This window comes from Neomonachus schauinslandi, chromosome 1, assembly GCF_002201575.2.
Source record: "Neomonachus schauinslandi chromosome 1, ASM220157v2, whole genome shotgun sequence".
Lineage (NCBI taxonomy): Eukaryota > Metazoa > Chordata > Mammalia > Carnivora > Phocidae > Neomonachus > Neomonachus schauinslandi.
In genome coordinates, this window is record NC_058403.1 from 8,774,676 (window position 1) to 8,800,284 (window position 25,609).

A 25,609-nucleotide genomic window follows, 5' to 3' on the forward strand; every position below is an offset into this window, starting at 1 on the left:
ATCTTTCAACAAAAAAGACCAAGTGTAGTTCAGTCTGATCCCCTAGTTCACTGGCATCGTGTTTTCTTCTTCACCTGTATTCAATTCTATTCCCTCTGAATGGCCACCTGCACAGAGTATTGCTTTCAGAATTTCAGGAACCAAACCAAGTACTACCTCATCCCAAACCTTCCCTGACCATTCCAGTCAAGAGAGCTAACTGTCCAATTTACCTATCACTCATACCTTTTTTTCTCCCTCCCTTCTCCATCCACTCATCCAAAATAAACAGACTGCCATGAGCTAAGAACTCATGGGTCACACTTGATGTTATAGTGCTGTACTATTAATTGCTTCATGTTTTTCTAAGATACTGGTAATTTAAAAAGCAGGAATTTTCATATTATACAGAATTTCAAAGAAGTTAAAATTTGATCAAATTCCACAATGATTACCACTGATATTTTAAAAATTGATTTAAATGGGTGGCATGAGTGGGGTGGTGTAAGTTTAGATAATAAAAGTAAATTAACTAGGGGCACCTGGGTGGCTCAGTCAGGTAAGCGTCTGCCTTTGGCTCGGGTCATGATCCCAGCCAGGGTCCTGGGACCGAGTCCCGCATCGGGCTCCCTGCTCAGGGGGAAGCCTGATTCTCCTCTCCCTCTGTCTGCTGCTCCCCCTGCTTGTGCTCTCTGTCATATAAATAAAATCTTTAAAAAAAAAAAAAAAAAAAAAAAAAGTAAGTAAGTGGGGCACCTGGGTGGCTCAGTTGATTAAGCGACTGCCTTCGGCTCGGGTCATGATCCTAGAGTCCCGGGATCGAGTCCCGCATCGGGCTCCCTGCTCGGCAGGGAGTCTGCTTCTCCCTCTAACCCTCCCCCCTCTCATGTGCTCTCTCTCTCATTCTCGCTCTCTCAAATAAATAAAATCTTAAAAAAAAGTAAATTAACTTATCCTTAAAACTTTTTACATGCATATATAAACTACAACTTCTTAGAAGTGCATTACTGCCATAGAAGTGTCAAGTAAAGGCTCTGTTTAATATTCATTCCCCATTGGAAAAATACATTTTAGCCACTGACTTGTTGCTTTCAGGTTCAGACTGGGGTGAACCTCGATGATTATTTATAAGTCTTGTTGCATAAGTATTTGCCACTTCTGAAAGATGTCCTCTTGGAACACTTTCCTTCACAGGAGAAAAGCTTTGACCTGACACGGGGGTTGTCCGAAACAAGAGTTCAGCATTAATCTGTTGGAAGAAAAAAAATCAACTTTAAAGGACTTTTTTTAATGTGCCATGCCCCAAAACACGAGATACTATTATCCCTTTGCCCTGCATCCCAGAAAACATTGAAAACTAGCCTAATCATGTAAATTCTTTAGTCTATACCAGAGAGCCACTAACAGGCCAATAAGCCAAATCCAACCTGCAAGTGAGTGGAAGAATGGTTGTGCATTTTTAAAGGTATAAACAAAACAACAGAACAAAGAATACACAACAGAGACTGCATGTGGCCCACAAAGCCTAGAATACTTACTACCTGGTCTTTTATAGCAAGATTTACTGACCCTGTGCTATAAAGAACCTAATGAAATACAATTAAAAACTTATTTTTCTCAAAAAAAGAAATAGAAAATAAAGTCAAAGATACTGCCTTTATTTATTTTATTTTAATTTTTTCAAAGATACTGCCTTTAGAATAAGTACGCCCACTATTCTTTTTCACCCAGTTCTGTCCTCACCTCCAAACCCTCAGCCTTTGCCTTAAGAAAACATTTCAATGTAACTAAAAGCAAACATACACATCTGCAGCAGACCAAACTTCCTTACACAAGAAGTACAACTGCCTACACATATACTCAGAAAAAGCTCCTTAACACCATTAAGCACTAAGAAAGTGGTCAAGAAAAACACTGTAGCTTTAGTCCAGGTTAGTACCAGAACATGGCTCCCCAGGGCTTCCTGTGAATTTTTCCTTAATTGCCTATGTGACGGTGAGATTCATCATTTTTTTCTCTTTTTTTTTTTTTAGAGGGGGAGAAGCAGAGGGAAAGGGAGATGGGGAGAGAGAATCCCAAGCAGGCTCCATGCCCTGCAGAGAGCCCGACTTGGAGCTCCATCTCACAACCCTGCGATCATCACCTAAGCCAAAATCAAGAGACACTTAACTGAATGAGCCACCCAGATGCCTGGGTGGTAAGATTCTTAATGCCTGCCTTTCCTCAGAAGATGCCCGACTAAATAATAAAACTGAACAGTTTCAATGAAGTTGTTGGGCTAGGAAAGAAGGCAAGAAGGGGTATAAGAAAAGGAGTATGTGAACTGAATGAACAAAATCACCTCCATTTGTTATGCAACTCTTAAGCTTTAAAACTATTTGTTAAACTACCCACTACCCAATATAATACACAGCTATAAAATGCAAGGTTTCATTAATTACCCGAGGGATCATTTCTGGTTGTCTGATCCTGAATTTTTCCTTGTCTCTTAAAAAAAAAAAAGAAAGAAAAGTGAACATATTTAATTATTTTTCACTGTTTCTCAATGACATACTTGGCATTTCACTACTGAGTCACTCAGATATGTACACTGAACTCTGCTTCAATTTCATTTGTAAGCCCTCAGGAGGGAAATACTTTCTACCTCTTACCTCAGTAATGCCCAATGTCTGCCTTAAGCTTTCCACCCTCACCAGCATTATTCTCAGACCTCTGAGCTGGAACATCACAAAGGCTTCTAACTGGTCTCTTTACTCACAGTCCTGCTGCTGCATTTATCTTCAAAAACCGTGCACTCTAAATCAAAACCACCTGGAAGTTCTGCATGCACTCAGCCTGTGTGTGTGGACAGTAGCCTACAGTTCACCAGGGCTGACTATCCTTCATTACCCAGCTTCTCCCTCCCTCATTTTCCATCATGCCCATTCACATATTTGCTCTAAAGCTGAACAAATCAGTTTCCCATACATTTGCATCTAACCCATCCTTCAAGGCCTATTACACAAATATCCTTCATGAATTTTCCTGATCCAGATTTCCCTTCCCATCCCCAGCCAGAAGTCATCTCTCCTTATGGGCTTCCCAACAGGACTGGATCCTGCCTTCTACAGTACTCATCAACTTCTCATTGGTAATGCACATATCTCACCTTCCCTGTTAAGACTATAAACTCGTATCAGGCATTACTCATTTATGATTCACCTATGTGTGGCCCCCAAAAACAAACTATTCTGTATGCAAACTATCTTGTAGATAATAGGATAAATAGCAAGTTAAAAAAGGGCAGACATCCACAGTATAAAGTTAAAACAACAACAACAAAAAAAGCAGCTGGTATTATGCATCCACATCAAAATCTTTTCTGGGGTCATAATCTTTTCTGGGTTGTACTAGCTTGATCTTGGAGAAGCATCCAATTAATGCTGCACACCCACCACTATTAATAATTTGAGCATTATTTCCCCACCAAACATTAATACAATACTCACTTCTTTTTGTAGGTTTTTTCGTAAGTAGGATGCACCAAATCCTCATCTTCAGGTTCTTCTGGAACATCACAATTTCTAGTCAGAAAAATCACATGGGAATAACACGTCACCAGCGCCTATTCATACATCTTGAACAGTACTTTCTGCCTTTCCAAAAAGGGTACTACCAACTATATGGTACCTGAACTGTGGGTCAGGGTTATTGGAGCAATACCATTTTTCTGGAAGTTGATCTATCCCATCTGGTAATTTTCGCCACTTTAGACAGGAATCACATTGAACCCATGTCTGATCAGGACGTTTCCTGTAACAAAACAACATAATATTAGTATGAAAATACGGATGCAAAGTACACTTCATTAGATCTTCTACATCATTTCTACCACAAAATGCCTTTATTATTTAATTCTGTTCCTGAAATGCCTGCGACATAATTATTGTTGTACAGCAAGTTAAATTTTTAAAAACAATTTTGGTTACCTTCAAAAGGTTAAAGCTAACAGGCCAATTTAAACAGAGATTTAAATGTCTTGTTTAATAGCATACTACTCAATTTGTTCTCTAGTAATAAAAATTCAAACTTAAGATTCCAAACGCCTTGCTCTGAAATTTATATTAAGTTAGCATTTGCAATGTCCAATCTAGTATATTTATTAGCTCAAGTACAGAAAACAGACAAGCTGTTATTACTATAATTTAAGCATTTTAATAATTCTATTACATTTTAGCCTCTACCATAAGCATATCTCTGAATATCTAAAATTTGTATATTCTTTTAGTTTATAAAATGCTTTAGTTTTATCATTTGAAAATTACAATGATCCTATGAAGAATTTAGGTATTCATTTAACATTTCACTTAACAATTATTAACAATTCACTGAACATATGAATAATGCCAATAACTTTTTATATCTAAATTTTTAAAAATGCATTTGCATAGTTACATAAACTTGAAACAATCCATAAATTTGTTTATTTTTAGAGAGGGGGGAGGAGCAGAAGGAAAGGGAACGAGAGAATCCCAAGCGGGCTCCATACCCAGTGCAGAGCATGACGCAGGGTTCTGTCTCACCACCCTGAGATCATGACCTAAGCCGAAATCAAGAGTTGGAGGGTCAAAGTCGGATGTGCTCCAGAAACTCATGAAGTAAATACAAACCCCTTGTTTCAGGAGCTTACCACTGTTCATTTTTTTAAACCCTGGCAGAATTTTCTATGCTTGCAGAATTATGCATGTGTATATGGACACTTTAAAAAAATAAAGTGGGAAATTAATACATTGAACTGCATTTTTTTTTTTTTTAAGATTTTATTTATTTGACAGAGAGAGACACAGTGAGAAAGGGAACACAAGCAGGGGGAATGGGAGAGGGAGAAGCAGGCTTCCCGTGGAGCAGGGAGCCCAACGCGGGGCTTGATCCCAGGACCCTGGGATCATGACCCGAGCCGAAAGCAGACGCTTAACAACTGAGCCACCCAGGAGCCCCTGAATTGCATCTTTTCTGTTCCTCATTATACATCTTGGTCATCTTTCCATCAGTACACAGTTATTATTCATTCATTCACAGAATTGGTTCTGTGTGCTATCCTGTTACTGAATGCTTGTTAGGCATAGTTTTTAAATCTTGTAACTTTGGGAGGTGCTACTAATGTTCCCATTTTACAAGTAAAAAAAAAAAAGGAAGCTTATAAAAGGCCAAGTAACATGTTCAATGTCACATCATTATTTAAGCAGAACTAAAATCTAAATTCAGGTCTGGCTTTAGACTCATGATCCTATTACACAAGACCAGAGTTTTTCAAACTATGAGATACAACCCATTAGTGGATCATGAAATCAATTTAATGGGTCGACTTACATTTTTTAAAAGAAATAAGTATCAGCATGCAATGAATGTATGGATAAATACTGCTTCATGAATCTTTTGTGTGTATGTATAAATGTATACATTCACTGACTCATTTCATGGTGTGCTCATTGGAGTTGTACAATTTACTTCTTCCTCTGGCTTAGTTCAAAGTTTGTGTACCATCCCTATACACTCCAACATCACATCTTGATATTAGAGTGGGTTGATATTTTTTATTGTACTTACTGAATATCTTCAACTGGCAAATTTAGAGGATATTCTGCATTTTTCTTCACTTTCATTTCATTCCAGTAATCATTCAGCTTTTCTCCTAACGCTGCTATTGTCAGCCTAAAAAAGCAAATCAAAATCAATTTAAGAAAAAAAAAGATAAAGCTTAAATCTTTGTCAAAGACTCCCAAAGGTACAGTTAGTAAAGAATGCTCTAATGGCAATTTTCTACAAGGACACTTTTAAGTTCCCAGAACAGAGCCAGGATCATCTTTGAAGATACAAATAGTAATATTTTGTGTCCTCTGTTGAGAAAGTATGTTGCAGACCAATTAGTGGGAGTACCACAGGCTCTCTGAATTCCAACCCCAACCGATAAATTTATAAGCTTCAATTCATATTAGAACTCAAACTTTTTTTTAAAGATTTATTTATTTGACAGAGAGAGAGAGATAGCGAGAGCAGGAACACAAGCAGGGGGAGTGGGAGAGGGAGAAGCAGGCTTCCCGCCAAGCAGGGAGCCCCATGTGGGGCTTGATCCCAGGACCCTGGGATCATGACCTGAGCTGAAGGCAGACGCTTAACGACCGAGCCACCCAGGCGCCCCTAAACTCAAACTTTAAGTTTATAAAAGTATGCTATCATCACCAGCAAGTATATTTCAAAATAGCTTCTGTCCCACAGTTAAGACTGTCACTTCTTCCCCAATAAGATATTAGTAAAAATCAAACCAGTGGGATCTAAGGCCACACTTAAGTAATCATCTGAGTTAAGCACCAACTTTGCCAGAACTATGCACACACAAGGTACGGTCAGTGTAACATTCTAAATTTAAAATAAGGCTTTCAAATGTCAAGACTTCAAATTCTACACTGGCAGATTAATCAGACATTTCTATCCACACCCGTTATCTCCCACTAATTTTTTCTCCATTACCACATAACATATAATATGTAAGTGTCCAAATGAGAATGAATCTTCCTTCCCAAACATATCCTCCCTGCATTTCACTTTTTCACGTCTTCTTCATCTCTTCCTCTCATCACCACTATTCTTCAGTCCAAGAGACTGCACCCATTTGTGTTGAGAATATACTGAGGAATGAAACTGCAGGGTCATAGGCATGGGCACTGATGTTTGGTTTTACTTGATAATCTAATAGTTCTCAAAACTGATCGATTTTCATACCCACCAGCCACGTGCAGGGGCTCCAAATGCTCTACATCTTGCCAACATTCTCTGTCTTACTCATTTTAAATAACTTTTCCATTTTGCCCATTATGATCAATACTTTTTGCACCTTGTTTTAAAAACTTGCTTAACTAAAGGTTTTTAAAATATTCTTGTTGTCATTTTCTGTTTTTGTCTTTCTCATTTAGGTCTAAAATCCATCTGGCATCGATTTTTTGCTTCCTTTGAAGTAGGAGTCATATTGTATGGTTAATCATATTAACCATACAAATAGCCAACTGATCCAGCATTTTTGGAAAGATGATCATTTTCCCACTATAACATGATGTAATCTTTGTCATAAATGAGGTCACCAAACATATAAAAAGTGGGGGGTTATTTCTGGCTTCTCTATTTCAACAGACTGCTTATCCTTTAATTAATACCACACTTAGTTACCGTAGCTTTACAAGTGTTGGTATTTAGTAGGTTAAGTTTTCTTGCTTTGTTGTTCTTTAATGATTGTCTTAACTATCTTGGGTCTTCTGACTTTCCACATAAAGTGTAGAATAAGCCTATTAATAATATCAACACCCAAACTGGCAAGGATTTTTTTTTTTAAAAAACTGCAATTGTATTTAATTGGAGAAGAACTGACATTTTATAATATACAGCCTTCCAATTCTTGAACCCGGTTTGCCTACTTATTCGGGGCTTAAATTTCACTCCACAATATTTCATAGTTTTCAGTGTATATGCTGCATATTTTATTTACTCCAGAGTACTTGATTTTTTTTTTAAACTTTTCATGAATTTTTTTTAATTTCATGTTCTAGTTTTTAGTTGTTGGTAAACAGAAATACAATTGATTTCTGAATACTTCTTATCCAGCAACCCTAGAATATATATCATTTAATTTATTCCTTTATTAATTCTAAATTTGCATATTATTCTGGACTTACTATATACTTAATACTATCTTGTACAGAAAAGTTTTATTTCTTCCTTTTCACCCTTATAACTTTTACTTCCTTTTCTTTCCTTATTATACTGATTATTTCCTCAAGAACAATGGTGGATAGCAGGAATCCTTACCTCATTTTCACTGTTAAGGGGAAAGCTATTAATAATTCACCATTAGGAATGATGCTTGGTGTTTCTGTAAATGCTCTGTATTGCTAATATGCCCTTCTATTAATGATTTTGTAAGTGTTCCCTTTTTTCCCCTAAATTACAAATGGGCGGGGTGCCTAGGTTGCTCAAGACTTTGGCTCAGGTCACCATCTCAGGGTCATAGGACCAAGCCCCACGCCCAGATGGAGCCTGCTTAAGCTTCTCTCTCTCCCTCTCCCTCTGTCCCACCCTACCCCCACACCCTGCCTCCGCCCCACTCGCTTGTGCAGGTGCTTTCTCTCAAATAAAAAAAAAAAATTACAAATGGGACTTGCAATTTATCAAGTGCTTTTTCTGTACCTATGAAAAGAACCATAAGATTTTTCTTCTCTAACATCAATGTGATGAACTACATTGATTTTTGAATATTAAAATCATGTCATCTTGCAATATAATCCAATTGGTTTTAATGTATTATCCTTTTTGCATATCACTAGATGGTATTTGCTATTATTTTATTAAAATTTTTATATTTTGATCATGAGAGACATAAATCCCTTTCTTGTAATGTATTCACATGTTCACTACCAAAATTACATGTCCTCATAAAATCTTAAAGATAGTGTAAGACTGGTGCTACTTCCTTCTTTTTATTTATTTATTTATTTATTTATTTGAGAGAGAATGAGATAGCGAGAGAGAGAGCATGAGAGGGGGGAGGGTCAGAGGGAGAAGCAGACTCCCCGCTGAGCAAGGAGCCCGATGCGGGACTCGATCCTGGGACTCCAGGATCATGACCTGAGCCGAAGGCAGTCGCTTAACCAACTGAGCCACCCAGGCGCCCGGTGCTACTTCCTTCTTAAATGTTTGAATTTAATATGTGGAAAGTTTTCTAAAAATTGACTCAATTATAAAGGAATGTGCCATATCATCTAGGACGGTAAAAAACCGTTCATGCTATTCCTTTGATGTTTTTGCATCTGTCTCCTTTTTGTTTCTGATAGTGATGACTTGTTTTCTCCTTTCTTTCTCCTTTTATTGCCCCTTTACTAATCTTATCAAAGAACAAACTGGGCTTTTTGATTTTTTCAGTTATGAACTTACTGTCTCTCAGCTCCACACCCAGTCTTCTTTGCTCAGTTTTGTGATTCTGAAGCTTGATCCCGTAAACATTTATCCTTTGGCAGCCTGAGGAATGCTGAACTGGATTAACAGGTCAATGAAACCGCTAGGTGACAGAAGACATGTGTGCCTCAGGTTCTGGTATATATTATTATTATTTGTCTGGAGCCCAGCGGCCCCCAGGAGCTCCATCTGTGCTCTCTAGCCATGCTCTGCTCTCCAGCAGCCTACAACCTCCAGCAAGAGACCAGTTCCAGTGTGCCCACATCCTTGGGCAAAAACATGTCTCCTCTACAGAACAGCTCCAGCCCACCCACAGCCTCTGGCAACAGCAGGTCACATCTACAGACCAGCACTGGCCAGGCCTTCTTTTTCTGGCAAGAAACTTGCAGGTAGCTTGTTCCTATGTTTGTCATGACTGCTACAAGATCTGAATCTCTGACTTTAGGGGCAGGGGGCCCTCTCCTAGTTCCTAGTCCTCTTTTTCAACCTTGAGGGAATGTTAGTCTTTTATATCTGCTAGTTCTAGGAACCTTCTCTTTTACCCCTTCTAGTAATCACCCTCTACTATCCTAGTTAATAATTCCTTATATTAAATTATCCCTGTTCAACTAACAGGAGTAGCCTCTGCCTCAGGAGTGAACTCTTGAGTATATACTGATTTTCTGTATTATATGTGATTCCTAATTCATTGATTTGCTCTTACGTTTATTATTTATTCTACTTTATTTGTTCTTTATTTGAAAAAAGGGCCTATGACATTATTTTTGTCTTTATCACCAATGTTCACATGCATTTGCATTATGTGCTCATTAAGGAAAGTGTGCCTCCTAAATCTACAAGTGAAACTGATGGTCATATTCATTCTGTGACTTCTAACCACTCTTAAAAGATCGGAGTATTGGGCACCTGGGTGGCTCAGTTGGTTAAGCGACTGCCTTCGGCTCAGGTCATGATCCTGGAGTCCCGGGATCGAGTCCCGCATCGGGTTCCCCGCTCAGCGGGGAATCTGCTTCTCCCTCTGACCCTCCCCCCTCTCATGTGCTCTCTCTCTCTCTCTCAAATAAAAAAAAAAAATCTTTAAAAAAAAAAAAAAAGATCGGAGTATTTCTGTCTAATGTACACAGGACTAAATTACCTTCAAGTTCCCATCTAATAAGAACAAAGTTTCAGGATATTACACAGTAAATATTGACACCAAGAAAGCAGAAATATCCTCTATTTTTACTATAAATCTCAGAAATACTTCATCAATAAAGACAGGGGAGAACGGGGCGCCTGGGTGGCTCAGTTGGTTAAGCGACTGCCTTCAGCTCAGGTCATGATCCTGGAGTCCCTGGATCGAGTCCCGCATCGGGCTCCCTGCTCGGCAGGGAGCCTGCTTCTCCCTCTGACCCTCCCCCCTTCTCATGTGCTCTCTGTCTCTCTCATTCTCTCTGTCTCAAATAAATAAATAAAATCTTTAAAAAAAAAAAAAAAAGACAGGGGAGAACGAATTTCTACCGGTAATGGAGTAAAATATAATTCCTAGGTTGGGAGAAGATGGCTAAATGTGTTTTCTATGCAAGCCTCTCATCTACCAATTTTCTTAAAGTTCTATAATATAAAAACATCCACAAGACAGAAAAAAAATTCAGTTTAGGAAAAGAGATGAAAGTATTTCCAAAATAAACTGTAAAAAGTAACTTCAATAGGTAACATACCTGTACTCGTTAGTATAGTCAAAATCTTGTTTATTATGAGTTGGCTTTAGGAAATTACACTCTATAATTCCCACTACTCCAACACCCATATTGTTTGCCTGAAAAAGAAAATGAAATCAGTGTTTCAAGCATAAGACATGATGCTCAAAATAATTACCCTTCCACAAAGATTTATAATTTATATGAACCATTTTCCTACATTTTATGTCATGATTCTTATGAAATTTAGATTGAAAAATAGTGTCTGGGGGTGCCTGGGTGGCTCAGTCATTAAGCGTCTGCCTTCGGCTCAGGGTCTTGGGATTGAGCCCCGCATCAGGCTCCTGCTCAGCGGGAAGCCTGCTTCTCCCTCTCCCACTCCCCCTGCTTGTGTTCCCTCTCTCGCTGTCTCTCTGTCGAATAAATAAATAAAATCTTCAAAAATAAAAAGAAAGAAAGAAAGAAAAATAGTGTCTGGTAGGTGTATTTTACTTTTCTAGAAGTTAATTCCTAAATATATTAGAGCCTTCCTCCAAAACCACTTCCACTGTTGTCAAATACCCATTTAGACAAGTATTATCATCCCCACTTTTATACAAAAGAAAAAAGACCACCTCTACTGGGATACATTTCTTAGACAGTAGAAACCACAACTACCTCCTTTCTATATCCACAGTATCTAGCAAAGACCTTAGCAATGATATTCCAAAAGTTTGCTAGATAAAAATTAAAATCATTTATCCAAAGTTACACATCCAGTTGCTAATGGTGATGAAGTAAAAACCCAGGCCAGTTGAATTCACGTTATTTTTAAAACGCTGCTAGCTAAAATATTCAAATCAAAGTATAGGAGTCATATATTCTGATTATATGTGATTAACAAGTGTATTCTGTTCACAATTATAGCTGAGTCTACAAAAGGAAAAAGTGAAAGAAAAGTGAAAATTTTCAGAAATACAGATGAAACCATGCAGATTTAATCGTAATCCCACTCTATTAAAAACCATCAGTGGTTTCTCATCTCAAACCATTAATAAACCACAATACCCTTCAATTTGTAGTTCCTGTTCACTTTCTTTCCGGCCTCATCTTCTTGTCTCTCTTCCATCACTCTCCTGACTTAGTTGCATATGCCCCAAGCAGTTAGCTACTCCCTTAGTGAAGCCTCTTTCCCCTCCTTTGCAGAGATTTTTCTCTGCCTGGAAAACCCTTGCCAGACTTTTCAACACAGTAACATCAACTGAGACTCATCTCAATCACCACTTTCTCCAAGAAGCTTTTTCTGATTCTTCCAACTTGTACCACATTTTCCCCTCACCAGAGCTCTGAGAGCATGCTCTGTATCTTATCATCTTCTTATTCTGAGCATCAAGCACGGCAAATCATACCAGGTATCTGACACTTATTTAGTAACTGTTTATTGAATCCACAGAATGCAAATACTATGCCCAGTCCATCACCTGGTAAAGAAAAACAATGTAAGAGTTGGCTATAAAAGCCTATTTCTAACAAGGTCAACCTTAACCAGAAATTATACACAATGCAAATTTAACTTGGTTGGAAAAATGGGCTGTGTATCTTAAGTAAGATTCATAAATGATATAAGAAAAAAAATATTTTACATTCTGTTGCAGATACATTGTTTCTTTTGAATCCCAAAGCACTTGAGAAACAAGGATTAATACCAAAAATGCATTTCTAATTTTACCAGTGAAATTCCCTGTAACTTTAATTATAGAATATTTCTGATGAAAATTACTAGTCCAATTATAAATGAAAATTAGCACTTTAAATAAAAGTTATTGACACCTCATACCATGGTTGCCAGATTTCTGTATTTAGTGGTTCTGAAATTAGTGGTTACCAAAAAGAATCCAACAAAGTTTGCTTACTTTTGCGAAAATGCTATATTCTGGGTCATGTAACAGAGTTACAACCCCTGTTGAGCAATATTCAAGATAAACCCACACTATTATACTGTGTAGAGCTCACACCATTCTACAAAGAACTTAGAATGAAACAAGATGAATAGAAAATGAAAACCATAAACTTGGAAAACAAGATATGCCTAGACTTAATACCTTTAACAAACTTCATTTTCAGAATTTATCACTGAATTCTTAACACATATACTCCAAAAAAACCTTTCTGTGAAAACATGTAAAGGATGAACAGACTAGCAGAGTGGGCAATGTGCATCATCCTAAATTGAATTCTACAACAATGGAAGTGGTTTAGGAGGAAGGCTCCAATATATTTAGAAATTAACTCCAAAGAAGTAAATCACCTGTATGATCCTGTTTTTCTGGCTAATAAGTCAGGACTAAATAAAACTAACCAATTTCATCCCAAAAATAATCAGGGATCCATATCCAAATACAGTCAAAAGATCTGCATCTGGATCTAAGAACCATACTCATTTTAAGTCTAGGGCAAGTTACTTAACTTCTTAGCCCCCATTTCCTCTTCTGTAAAACAGAGATAAAATATTCTGTCCCCCTCATAAGATTATTTGGACCAAGCGGGAAATTAATATAAAAGTATTTTAAGTTCAAGTGCCATACCAACATTAAACACACTGACATTTAAAAGTCATTAAGCAAAGCATATTTCACATTTGACCCAATAAGATATTTTAACTTTTTATAAAAGATAGACATTTCAGATATAAAGCTTACCCTTAACTGACATCCAACTTTTTCATAAGCTTTGATGAGTCTATTTCTGTGATACATCATTATCCCATAATGGTCTTTATTTCTGCAGTTGAATCCAAAAGTAATTCTCACCGTTTTAGTCTTAAATGTTAAGGAAAATTCTGAACACACCACCTCACTCCCCCCAAATCATCCTTTCCAAGTCATTTTTTAATGAATCCAAAAGTGTAAAGAAAAAGGCAAAGTTGGAGAGGATTAGACTCCATATCAGGATAGGAGAAAGGAGGGAAGAGAAATACACTTTATAAATGTATCTTTATACAGCATCGTAAAAAGGAAAATAAAGGACACCCGGGTGGCTCAGTCAGTTAAGTGTCTGCCTTCAGCTCAGGTCATGATCCCAGGGTCCTGGGATCAAGTCCTACATTGGGCTCCTTGCTCAGCAGGGAACTGCTTCTCCCTCTGCCTGTCGCTCCTCCTGTTCGTGCCCTCCCTCCCTCCTTCCTCCCACCCCCGACAAATAAATAATCTTAAAAAAAAAAAAAAAGGATACTAAAAATTTGGGTCGATAAACATCACGTTCGATGTAGGCAAGACTCTTTGAAACCAGCTGTGTCTTCACTTTCTGTCCACGTAAGATGATCTGCATTCTTGGCTTTAGGTATAATATACTACAGTAAGCCTGCAAAGATACACAACAATATCTGTCCTTTCCAAATAATTACCTACACATTTGTTCAACATTACTGATATGTGTATTTAAAAAGAAACCTACCACTTTGCTTTGATAAAGGACCCATGAACTCTTCAACAATATAGACTATAAAGCTGTTATTAGTATTTGATTGCTTTTCTTTAAAAATATACTCAATAGGGGCGCCTGGGTGGCTCAGTCGTTAAGCATCTGCCTTCGGCTCAGGTCATAGTCCCAGGGTCCTGGGATGGAGCCCCGCATCAAGCTCCCCGCTCAGTGGGAAGCCTGCTTCTCCCTCTCCCACTCCCCCTGCTTGTGTTCCCTCTCTCGCTATGTCTCTGTCAAATAAATAAAATCTTTACAAAAAAAAAATATATATATACTCAATATACTATAGCCTGAAAAATGGTTTGCAGAAAACAATCTATTGACCTATATGAATATTGTTATATTACAAATAAAACATTTTAAAGTTATAAAACAGCATATGTGAGATTTCATTTTAATTTTTAAAAAATGTACATATGTACAAAAAAGGATTGTATTTCTGACTCTTTGTCAAGTATATATATTATTATTGCATTTTTTTTTTTTGAAGATTTTATTTATTTATTTGACAGAGACATAGCGAGAGCAGGAACACAAGCCGGGGGAGTGGGAGAGGGAGAGGGAGAGGCAGGCTTCCCGCAGAGCAGGGAGCCCGATGTGGGACTCGATCCCAGGACCCCGGGATCATGACCTGAGCCGAAGGCAGATGCTTAACGACTGAGCCACCCAGGCACCCTTACTATTGCATTTTAAAAGTAATGATAAATTTTATTTAGGCAAAAATAACAAGCAAAATCTAATATAGACAGAAAGGCCTGTTGTACACCTGAAAAGGAAAATATCATAAATACACCAACACTTAAGCCAAGTAGACAAGCTTAGTATTTTTTAAAAATTGAACTGTAACAATCAGCACTAATCTAAATGTATTTTCAATTCTTAATGTATGAAAATATAGATACTGGAACGCCTGGGGGCTTAGTCAATTAAGCGGCCAACTCTTGATTTTGGCTCAGGTCATGATCTCAGGGTCCTGGGATTGAGGCCTGCATAGGCCCCGCACTCAGCGGGGAGTCTGCTTGAGATTCTCTCTTTCTCTCTCTGTCTCCCTCTGCACATCCCCCTGCTCACACATGCACTCTCTCTCTCACAAATAAATACATCTTAAAAAAAAGAAAAAAAGAAAGTTGAGATACTTTCCAATCTTTTTTTTTTTTTTTTAGATTTTATTTATTTGATGGGGTGGGGGGGAGAGAGAGAGAGCACAAGCAGGGGGAACAGCAGGCAGAGGGAGAAGCAGGCTCCCTGCTGAGCAAGGAGCCCAATGCTGGACTCAATCCCTGGGATCATGACCTGAGCTGAAGGCAGACACTTAACGACTGAGCCACCCAGGTGCCCCAATACTTTACAATCTTGACTGAAGTTCATATTCTAAAACATGTTAAAAAATAAATATGCTGTTCTATGCCTGCCTCCAAGCCATCATATATCGCTAAAGAAATGAATTGAACAACACAAGGACAGATGAAGATTCAACACAAAATTTGAACATTTCTCTTTATTTCCTGATTCCTGATTTCAAAAATTAGTGTTTTGTCATTTATAAAATTTATTAACAATATTTAAAACATCTTACTTCATGGTACACTAAATCCACACCACCTGCTGGGCCTGCCTCTGGACCTGTTTCATAATTGAGCAACATTTTCTTAACAACTAGGACATACTTCAATAACGTTTTGGGGTATATAACTGCTAGGGTATCAGAAAGTTGTAAATGTGTAAATGTCACATGTATCCTCAACTTGGGGTTATGGAATCATCTTAGCACAAAAAAATAAAGGGAAGGTAGTATTATATGTCTTATAGTGACTAAGAAACAATATTCTTATTATCATATCAACATTTTAAACAGTATTAATTTCAATCTCAAAAACACTTATTAATAAGGTCAAATGTCAGAGATATTTATCACAAAACTGTATTAATGTGTATGATCTGTAGTCTATATTTGCTTTAGGATGCAAATTAAGGTGTTCTAGAATATTTTAAATTTTTTTTTTTTTTTTAAAGATTTTATTTATTTATTTGACAGAGAGAGACACAGCGAGAGAGGGAACACAAGCAGGGGAGTGGGAGAGGGAGAAGCAGGCTCCCTGCAGAGCAGGGAGCCCAATGCGGGACTCGATCCCAGGACCCTGGGATCATGACCTGAGCTGAAGGCAGTCGCTTAACCAACTGAGCCACCCAGGCGCCCAAGGTGTTCTAGAATATTTTAAACTAAAAAAGAGAGACACTGAACTTCGTGTTTTTGCCTGGATTAATCAATATGGCTACTATAGGACATACAGATTCTAGAATTCCTAATGCAAATAATCTAACCACCCAGTGAAAGAACTACAAGTGCTGTTAGACCTGATGACTTTACAATTATAAAACTTTTCTGAACAGGGGCGCCTGGGTGGCTCAGTCACTGGGCGTCTGACTTCGGCTCAGGTCATGATCCCAGGGTCCTGGGATCGAGCCCGGCATCGGGCTCTCTACTCAGCGGGTAGCCTGCTTCTCCCTCTCCGACTCCCCCTGCTTGTGTTCCCTCTCTCGCTGTGTCTCTCTCTGTCAAGTAAATAAATAAAATCTTTAAAAAAAACAAAAACAAAAAAACCTTTTCTGACAGTGTGCTCATGAAAAGTGAAATAAATTGGTTCCTGTCTGAGATACTTTTACTTAGAGATCACTGACAGCATTTATAACACAAGTGGATAACATAATTTCCATTATTTGATGATTTTCTCATGTCCAGAAAGAGAGCTGAATACATACCCTCAGGGAATAGTCACTCTCAGGAGCAATTTGGTCCATTCTCTCTTGCTTCTTGTACCCTTTCTTCCCTGTTGTCTCATCTAAATCTTCAGGAATTCTGATGTCATATTTATCCTTATCAAAATCAAACTCTGTTGCATTTTTGTAGCTATAAAAACAATTTTTTGAAAGAGCTAAATTTTAACTTCACAGCAAGATAAGCAAATATACTTAATTAACAAAACAAAACACCTACCCGTCCTGGTTGGGGGGCGAGGGGGGAGACGAAAGCAAGGGAAAAACAAAAGAAAAGGAATCCAGGAAGATGCAGAAAAACTGTATATACATTCACACACTGCTGGCAGGAAGTCAAATGGTAGAGCCGCTCTGAAAAACATTCTGGCAGTTTCTTAAAAAACGGAACAGGCAACTACCATAGGACCTAGCAATTATACTCTTGGGTATTTATCTTAGAAAAAGAAAGACTGTATTTCCACAAAAACCTGTACACAAATGTTCACAGCTTTATTTGCAATAACTCAAAATGATAAAAATCCAGATGTGCTTTAACTGGTGAATAGTTAAACACACGATGGTCCAACCATACACTACTACTCAGCAAGGACAAGGAAGCAAACTACTGACACACACAGGAACCCAGATGAATCTCCAGAGAAATATAATGAAAAAAGCCAATCCCAAGAGCTTTCACCCTATAGGATTCTATTCATATAACATTCTTAAAATGATGAAGTTACAGAAATGGAGAACATGTTAGAGGTTGTCAGGGATTAAGGAGGGAGGGGGTGTGGATTTAAAAGGCCAACATGAGGGATTGCGGTTGATGAAAACATCCGTCTCTTGACTCTATCAATGTCGATATCAACACTAGTGTACTACAGTTTTGCAAGATGCTGCCATTGGGGGAAACTGGATAAAGAGTACATGAGATTTGTGCACACAAATCTACAGGTATCTCAAAATAAAAAGTGTAAATTTAAAAAAGGGGAGTGAGAATGGGTGGGGCTTGACAGCAAAACAAGGAAAAAAGGGAATATAAATCAGAAAAGATATAAAGTATTTTAGGCTTACCAATTTGTGCTTTATTCCTATCATTCTGTGTGTCTAAATATCTCAACATTATACATTCATCCTAAAAAACCTTATTTGCAAATGATTTTATCCTCACAAGGATAAAGGACTACAATCTTTAGCAATACAGAGGTCTCATCTACATTACTTTTCTCACCAGTTGTTAAATTATGCTTGGCTTTAAGTAACTGACAAAGATTTCTCTTCCTAACTTACACAAGTAGGGCTTATTATTTGAGGAGGGGTAGAATAACAGAAAGTGAGAACTGAGCTCTATGGCTACTCAATGGCAGGGCTAGGAAATTTAGTTTTAATAATATGAAATTATCTCAAATTGAAGCCAAAGTGGCCTCAATAAAACACTCTTGGAAAAGACAAATCATTACCTATGCCAAAAAATGAGTACCTTCCAACATATTTTCTACTCCGTGTGACAATGGATAAATGTAATAAAACCATTCCTGCACAAGCAATTTCCTTTCCAAATGAGAAACCATTCACTGAGTTCCACATTTACCTTCTAAGGTTCCAAATGATGATCCTCGTCCCCTTCTTACCCATGATAGCATCAAGTTCTGCCAGTAACTTCTGTTCCGTAGAAAACAGAGAATGTTCCAGAATTGCTGCAAGGCTTGCTTTTGATTCTGATAAATTTATCATCTGTCGTATATCTTAAGTTAAAGACTTAGACCAACAACATATTTTTCACAATTGCAATATGGAGACTCAAACAGTAACAGATAACTATTTCCTAAATTAATTTCTAAGTTTTAAAACTGTAGTTTGATTTCAGATGAACACCAAGGAAGATGAAGTATGAGCAAGTTTATTATGATTCCTAACTAATTTAATGGTTCCTAATATCTGAATGTGTTTATACACAGAATGTGTTTATACACAGAAGACATTCTCCTAAAGATACCTTGCTTTTCATGGGCTTAGGGGAAATTTCAAGGCAAACCACACATCATATTAGGCATAACACAACTGAAATAAAGGGGAGAGCTACAGGAAGCTGAACACAGAATGCAACCACCTGACGTTAAGGGTTTCCATGGCACAATTCCAACAGAAGAGAGAAAGAGACAAAGGCTTAGCCTCAGATGTAAGAGGCAATGGGTAGGAACAACAGCTATCACGGAAACTTTGATTAAAAAACGAGAATTTGGAGAAGGGCAAGAGGAGGGAAGGGTTCGGAGTATTTCTTCAGTTTCTCCATAGTTTCTATTTCAAAATCAAAAGGATATGGTGTTTGTTGAACGCCACTATTGGGACAACAACATGTTCTGCTTTTATGACTTCCAAGTAGGTCTGAGATAAGAAGCCCACACTCATGCTTTCTCCATTTTTGGTAAACACGATTGCATCTTTACCCAAACGCATAGAACCTGACTTAAAGCCATTCCCATACAATCCAACTGGGACATGACCATTCATGGTGACTTTGTCACTGAAGCCAAAGCTAAAAAGGAAAAAACAAATTTTTTTTTAAATAAATATGTATAATCTTCATTTTTTTAAATTCAAAAATTATAAAGTAAAAAGCCTGGGTATAAACGTTAGCCTCATCCTCTAGTTGCATAATCTTAGGCAAACTACTTTTAATCTATTTTGACGTTTTTCCCCATCTCTAAAATGAAAACTAAATCTGCATTGTAGGGTGTATGAATTACACACTAAAACAGGAGCTCATTGCCTAGCACATCATGCCAAAATGACTGAGTTCTCATTTGGGCTCCTGTGACCCTTGAGAGTTTACCCCATGATATTTCTTCTAAATGCAAACAACTCCCTTGATCTCAGCAAGCCTACTGTAGTATGATTACTAATGGCATCGACTAGAGTTTTTGGCAGAATAACAAGTATTTAAGGGACAGCAGAAAGGGCTCTGCTGCCACATTTTCTCTATCCTGTATCTCTACTAGGTACTTTGGTTTCCTTTTCAGGCACATTTGGCTTCACACTGACATCCTATTCTGTGACCCTAGAGCCCAAGGCTTTATGACTATTTTATCTTGCTTCCTTCCTTATCCTCAGAATCCCTTTAAAATGACTCCCCACCAAAAGTGGCGTTTTACTGGAAATACTGGTTAAAACTAATTAACACTGGAGTATAAATAACTGCTATCACTGCACTATAACTCTAAAGGAATGGTGGGATTTTGGATAAGTCAGACATGCGGGGGGGTGAGAATGGCAGGGATTGTCTAATAATCAAATAGTAGTAGGAAATGATGGGAAGACTTAAGAGAACGGAGTGGGCTGTGGGTATAGCCTATCATATTTAAAAAACAAAAAGTGTGGGCAATAAGTAGGATACATGAAACCCCTGAACTGGGTAAAAGCAATATTTTTAAGAAATGTGACACTTTTGGGGCGCCTGGGTGGCTCAGTCGGTTAAGCGTCTGCCTTTGGCTCAGGTCACAACGAGCCCTGTGTTGGGCTGCTGAGACCCTTCCCTCTGTCCTTCACCTTGCTCGGGCTCTCTCTCAAATAAATAAATAAAATCTTCAAAAGAAGAAAGAAATGTGACACTTTTACATACCTTAGCATTTTATGTAACTTATCTGAAGTCATACCATTCCCATTATCAGTGAATGTCAAGCATATATGGTCATTTATCACTGTTTTGTCAATCCATATCTGTTTAGCATTCACATCAGGATCGTAAGCATTATCTGGGAAACAGAAGTTTTGAGAAATTTTGATTTTTCATTTTAAAGAGCAATTAGTTCAGTACAATCCTTTAACATGCAACATATTTTTTAAAAATTGAAATGTTTAGAAACTCCTAAAATTTGAAAACATGAAACTAAACTGTCCCTTGCTATACATTATTCACTGATCATTACAGAATTAGCTCTTTCCAAAGCCCTCCATTTGTCACACTGGTACCCACTCTACTGAAAAAGTACAAATAATAAGAATGACTGTACCAAAGAGATGAATGAGAGGTCTTCCTCTGCCCAAAGAACCGGCCTGGCTATCAAGAGAGGAACTGAGAGCTGAGTGTCATCTCGCACTACAAGCTGACACCGAGGGAATGCAATGCAGTTCCTGAATAACCAAGGAAGCAGTCATGTTTTCTGCTAAGCTGGATACACAGATGAAGGTCTACCTTCTACACGGTTCTTCAAATTGTGGCCCTTTCCAATCTAACCAAAGTTTCTGGTGGCTTTTACATTTCTATGATCTCTGTACAGATCCCCATTTAACACTCTTGTTTAGCTTCCTTGTTTGTCTCAGAATAAATAAGTAGGAAGGAATACATTAAAAAAAAAAAAAAAAACCCGAAAAAATTTTAAAAATGTCAACAGAAGCAGCAATAACATCAGCTTGTGAACTATCTAAGTTCTACCTGAATATCCTTAACTGACCAAAAATACTTGCTGAGGTATATTTTGAAGTCTTTATGACTAAACATAAATAATGGTTCTCAAACTATCCTTCCATAAGGCAGCCTAGAACTAAAATCATCTTTTTAATCAACAACGTCGGGAGAAATGGTGTTTCACTTAAATTTGGTATAGCACAAAGAGCACCATGACTTTCAGCTGCTCTAACCCAAAGCCAGACAATCACTATATATGAATGAACAATCAATCCCAGGTTGGGTGGCTCCTCTGGGTTGCTGTAAAAAAAGAATGGCTCTGAATAGCTGCAGTGTTATATCCACTTCCGGGTTTTTAAAAAACCAGCTGAACAGCACATGCTAGCTGGGAGACTTTGGAAAATCTAACTATGCCAAAGAAAAGAAGGGTGCTCAAAAGTGCCTCCTTTTTTTTTCTCTTATACATCTAAGATAGAACCCTTTCTTGACAAAGAATCTAAAGTATTTCTAAGAATTCCAAAGAATATACTTTCCTTTATTACCTGTTTCTCAAACACATGCTTAAAAAAAAAAAAAATCAGGGGCGCCTGAGCGCCTCAGTTGGTTAAGAGGCTGACTCTTGGCTCAGGTCAAGATCTCAAGTCCTGGCACGGAGCCCCACCTCTGGCTCCACGCTCAGCGAGGAGTCTGCTTCCACTCCCTCAGCCCCTACCGCTGCTCTCTCTCAAATAAATAAATCTTAAAAAAAAATTTCACATGCATGAATTTTCCAGATAGAAAAAAATCATGACCCATAATACAAATCTGATCACAACCTTGCCTCTTCTCATGTTCACTGAAACACTATTAAAATACAATTCTATACCTAATCATTCTATTGGAGGAAACAAAAATGTATTATCACAAATCTAATGTAACATTAATCCCCCTACTGCTAACATCAGAAAAACAAATCGACTGTTATATATACTTTCCAGCTATTAAAAAACACAATTCCCATTTTTGCAGTATGTCAATTTCTTTTATAATCAGAATAAAACTATTTTCAACATGTTTCATAAATTTAGCAAAATACTTTTATAGTACCGAGAAGGTTGAGCAGCAATTAATTTGACATCTATTTGAATAGTTGTTATGCTAGATAACCTTTACTGATGGTATCATTCAAAATACATGTTTTATTAAACAGCACATTTGCATATTCTTTTTCAGTGAAAAGTTTTTTAAAACTTCAATTGCAAGCAACATATTATACATGAAACGTCAATTTTACATACCTATTAGTTCAGCAACTGCACTGAATGGCCAAGTGTGACTAGTAGAATTTGTATGTAAAAACTTCGGGCAAAGCTGAAACAAAGCAATGATTCATGTAAATTAATTCAAGTCATACTTTTGAGAACAGAAACCAATATAAGTTTCTGTCCCCGTATTAAACAACACTGGGGCAGCTGGCTGGTTCAGTCGGTAGAGCCTGTGACTCTTGATCTCAGGGTTGTGAGTTCAAGCCCCACGTTGGGTGTGGATATTACTTAAAAATAAAATCTTTAGGGGCGCCTGCGTGGTTCAGTCAGTTGAGCGGCTGCCTTCGGCTCAGGTCATGATCCCAGGGTCCTGGGATCGAGCCCCACGTCCAGCTCCCTGCTCAGCGGAGAGCCTGCTTCTCCCTCTCCCTCTGCCTGCCACTCTGCCTACTTATGCTCTCTAATAAATAAATAAAATCTTTAAAAAATAATAATAATAAATAAAATATTTTAAAATAATAAAAATAATAAAAATAATCAACACTGAGACCAAGCAAAAATAATAGCTGCTTGCTTCAGGATATACCTGCAAGTTATAACCTCGAAGATAAGATTCTTGGAAGCCTGTGCTAATCAACTAAATAGTTTACTCATCAACACCTGCTTCAAAACCCTTGCCTCCTTGGGTCCACCAATCCAAAGCCATGATATCATAAACCACCCAATCAGAAAGTTACCCAGTTTGCAAGGCCTACCTCAAAATTACTGTGAGACACAACTAAGATTTTGCCAAGGGGGTGTTTCTTCCTGAGTGCATTAGCTTAATAAGCTTAACTTCACTTATTAATCAACAGGCTTTTCTAGTGGTCTCTTGGAACATCAGTATTTGATACTTTTTATATTATTTACTCCCAGTTCATTATAGTTAAAACTTGGTAGTGGAGTAATAAATCAACCCTTTACACAATGTCAAATAAAAGTTCAAATCCAAGGACTTTAGGTCTGATTTTATTCACAGTAATACAGTATGAAAGACTATGCCAATCAACCTCATGCTATAGGGAACTCTCTAAATTCCTGAGTAATACAGATATCAAACATATAAAATTGTACAAGGGGCCTTCAAAGGCTGAGGCTGAAAAATTTCCATTTCAGACAGTTTCCATGCAATGGGGATTTTGTGTTTATTTTGAACAGATTATCTTATATTTAGGGGAAAAAAGAGAGGGGGCACTTTCAAGTATTCAATGTGAAGAGCTCTGGAAATGCGATGAGATTATAAATGAAACCAACTGAGTTTGTAGTGCTCAGCTGCTGCCACAAGGTGTCAGAAAGAGGTCTATTTTTTCCTTTGTCCACACTTGGTTTTAGGTAATTCCCAAGCATTCATTCACCATTAGACTGAAGTACACATGTGAGAAATGAAATTCTGTAGAAGAGCAGTCTTCAAACTGGAGTATGGCACACATTCATGACTATGAAGTAATTCAGCCTTTTTTTTTTTTTTAAAGATTTTATTTATTTGACAGAGACAGACAGAGCGAGAGAGGGAACACAAGCAGGGGGAGTGGGAGAGGGAGAAGCAGGCTTCCTGCTGAGCAGGGAGCCCCATGTGGGACTCGATCCCAGGACCCTGGGATCATGACCCGAGCTGAAGGCAGACGCTTAACGACTGAGCCACCCAGGCGCCCCTAATTCAGCCTTTCTACAGCATATGTTACAAAGTTTTTTTAATAAAAATCAATTTCCAGATCTTCATCTTGCACAAGAGGCCTTTCTCCAATTAATCTACCTGAGACAGTGCCAGGGGTCAGCCATCAGGAGGCTCTTTAGGTCCCAGCCACCTGCCTTTGCATAATTATCACACTACCATTTATAGAATGGCATACTCCTCACCTGTTATAAATTTTACAGTGGGGCATGGCTTTGGAGTATGAAACTTCTGGCTACCAAAGGAGAAGACACCCTTAGAATATCTGTCTTTGCTCTATTTTATGCATTTCTGTTAGGTGTGAAATCTGGAATTGGAAATGGGGTACTGTGAATTTCAGATGTACTGGCAGAATGTGGTAGTGGGAATGTCAATTTTCATTTAATGTCTTCATCCTGTATATCAATTCCAAATTGACAATGGTACACATAGTTCTTGCATAAGAGCCCCAGGAGAGCAAAGCAAAGAAGGCATCAGTAAGAAATAACTGAATGGTAAACAGTGGCTTTTTCAACTATTCTGAATTCTTATCTCTAGAACATGTCATTAGCTGTGGAGGGAAAAAAACACCCTTGAACGGCCAAAGCAGTAATACACACACAGACACACATACAGACACACAAACATGCACGCGAAGCAGAGTATATTTAGGTGTGTGACCTTGAGCAAAAAGCTTAACCTCTGTGCCTCAAGTTCTGTCATCTATAAAAATGAGGATGATAATCGTATCAGCTTACTAGGGTAATTAAGACTATTAAATGAGTTAATATTTATAAATGCTTAGAAGACCAATTGGAACATAATAAGCACTGTGTGTGTGTGTGTGTGTGTGTGCTTTTTAAGTATTCCTTAAAGGCACAACTGAGCTCATATAAAAATAAAAATTAAGGAAGGGGAGCCTGGGTGGCTCAGTCAGTTGAGCATCTGCCTTCAGCTCTGGTTATGACCCAGAGTTCCAGGAGTGAGCAGCATCAGGCTCCCTGCTCAGCGGGGAGTCTGCTTCTCCCTCTCCCTCTGCCCTCACCCCAGTCATGCACACTCTTTCTCTCTGGATCGCTCAAATAAATAAATAAATAACCTTAAAAATATTTTAAAAAGGAAAATCTTTAAGGGTTTCAAGTAAAGAAGGAATTAACAACAAAAATAAGATTTGAAAATAAGGATGCAGTGAGTGAGATGCTTAACTGAAATAAAAGGTTTTTTTGTTTTTGTTTTTTTTTAAGGTTTTGGTTTTAACGGTGATTCAGGGATAGGAGATTTGGAAGTAACTGCCCCTCTCCACACCTCAATAAGAAGTTGGGGGCAGCCGGAATCTCTCTAACGGGAAGCTTGTCTGTTTTGGTCTAGATGCTTAAAAAAAAAAAAAAAAGTGTAACAGGAAGCTCTGTAAAAAGGG

The 25,609-nt window shown here is 37.9% G+C and overlaps 1 protein-coding gene across 2 annotated transcripts in view; it reads right to left on the reverse strand.

Moving 5' to 3' along the window:
* Nucleotides 1–25,609, reverse strand: part of MORC3 (MORC family CW-type zinc finger 3) — a 41,461-nt gene that overhangs the window by 9,224 nt on the left and 6,628 nt on the right. For both annotated transcript variants that reach the window (XM_021677969.2, XM_021677970.1), the window contains exons 2-14: nt 22,536–22,608; nt 20,473–20,605; nt 19,175–19,389; nt 18,445–18,592; nt 16,857–17,004; nt 13,848–13,976; nt 13,316–13,435; nt 10,659–10,756; nt 5,566–5,670; nt 3,649–3,771; nt 3,468–3,542; nt 2,421–2,466; nt 1,062–1,228 (exon numbers count right to left, since the gene is read on the reverse strand). In XM_021677969.2, the coding sequence (XP_021533644.1) occupies nt 1,062–1,228; nt 2,421–2,466; nt 3,468–3,542; nt 3,649–3,771; nt 5,566–5,670; nt 10,659–10,756; nt 13,316–13,435; nt 13,848–13,976; nt 16,857–17,004; nt 18,445–18,592; nt 19,175–19,389; nt 20,473–20,605; nt 22,536–22,608 (1,580 nt within the window). The remainder of the gene's footprint in view (nt 1–1,061; nt 1,229–2,420; nt 2,467–3,467; nt 3,543–3,648; nt 3,772–5,565; nt 5,671–10,658; nt 10,757–13,315; nt 13,436–13,847; nt 13,977–16,856; nt 17,005–18,444; nt 18,593–19,174; nt 19,390–20,472; nt 20,606–22,535; nt 22,609–25,609) is intronic.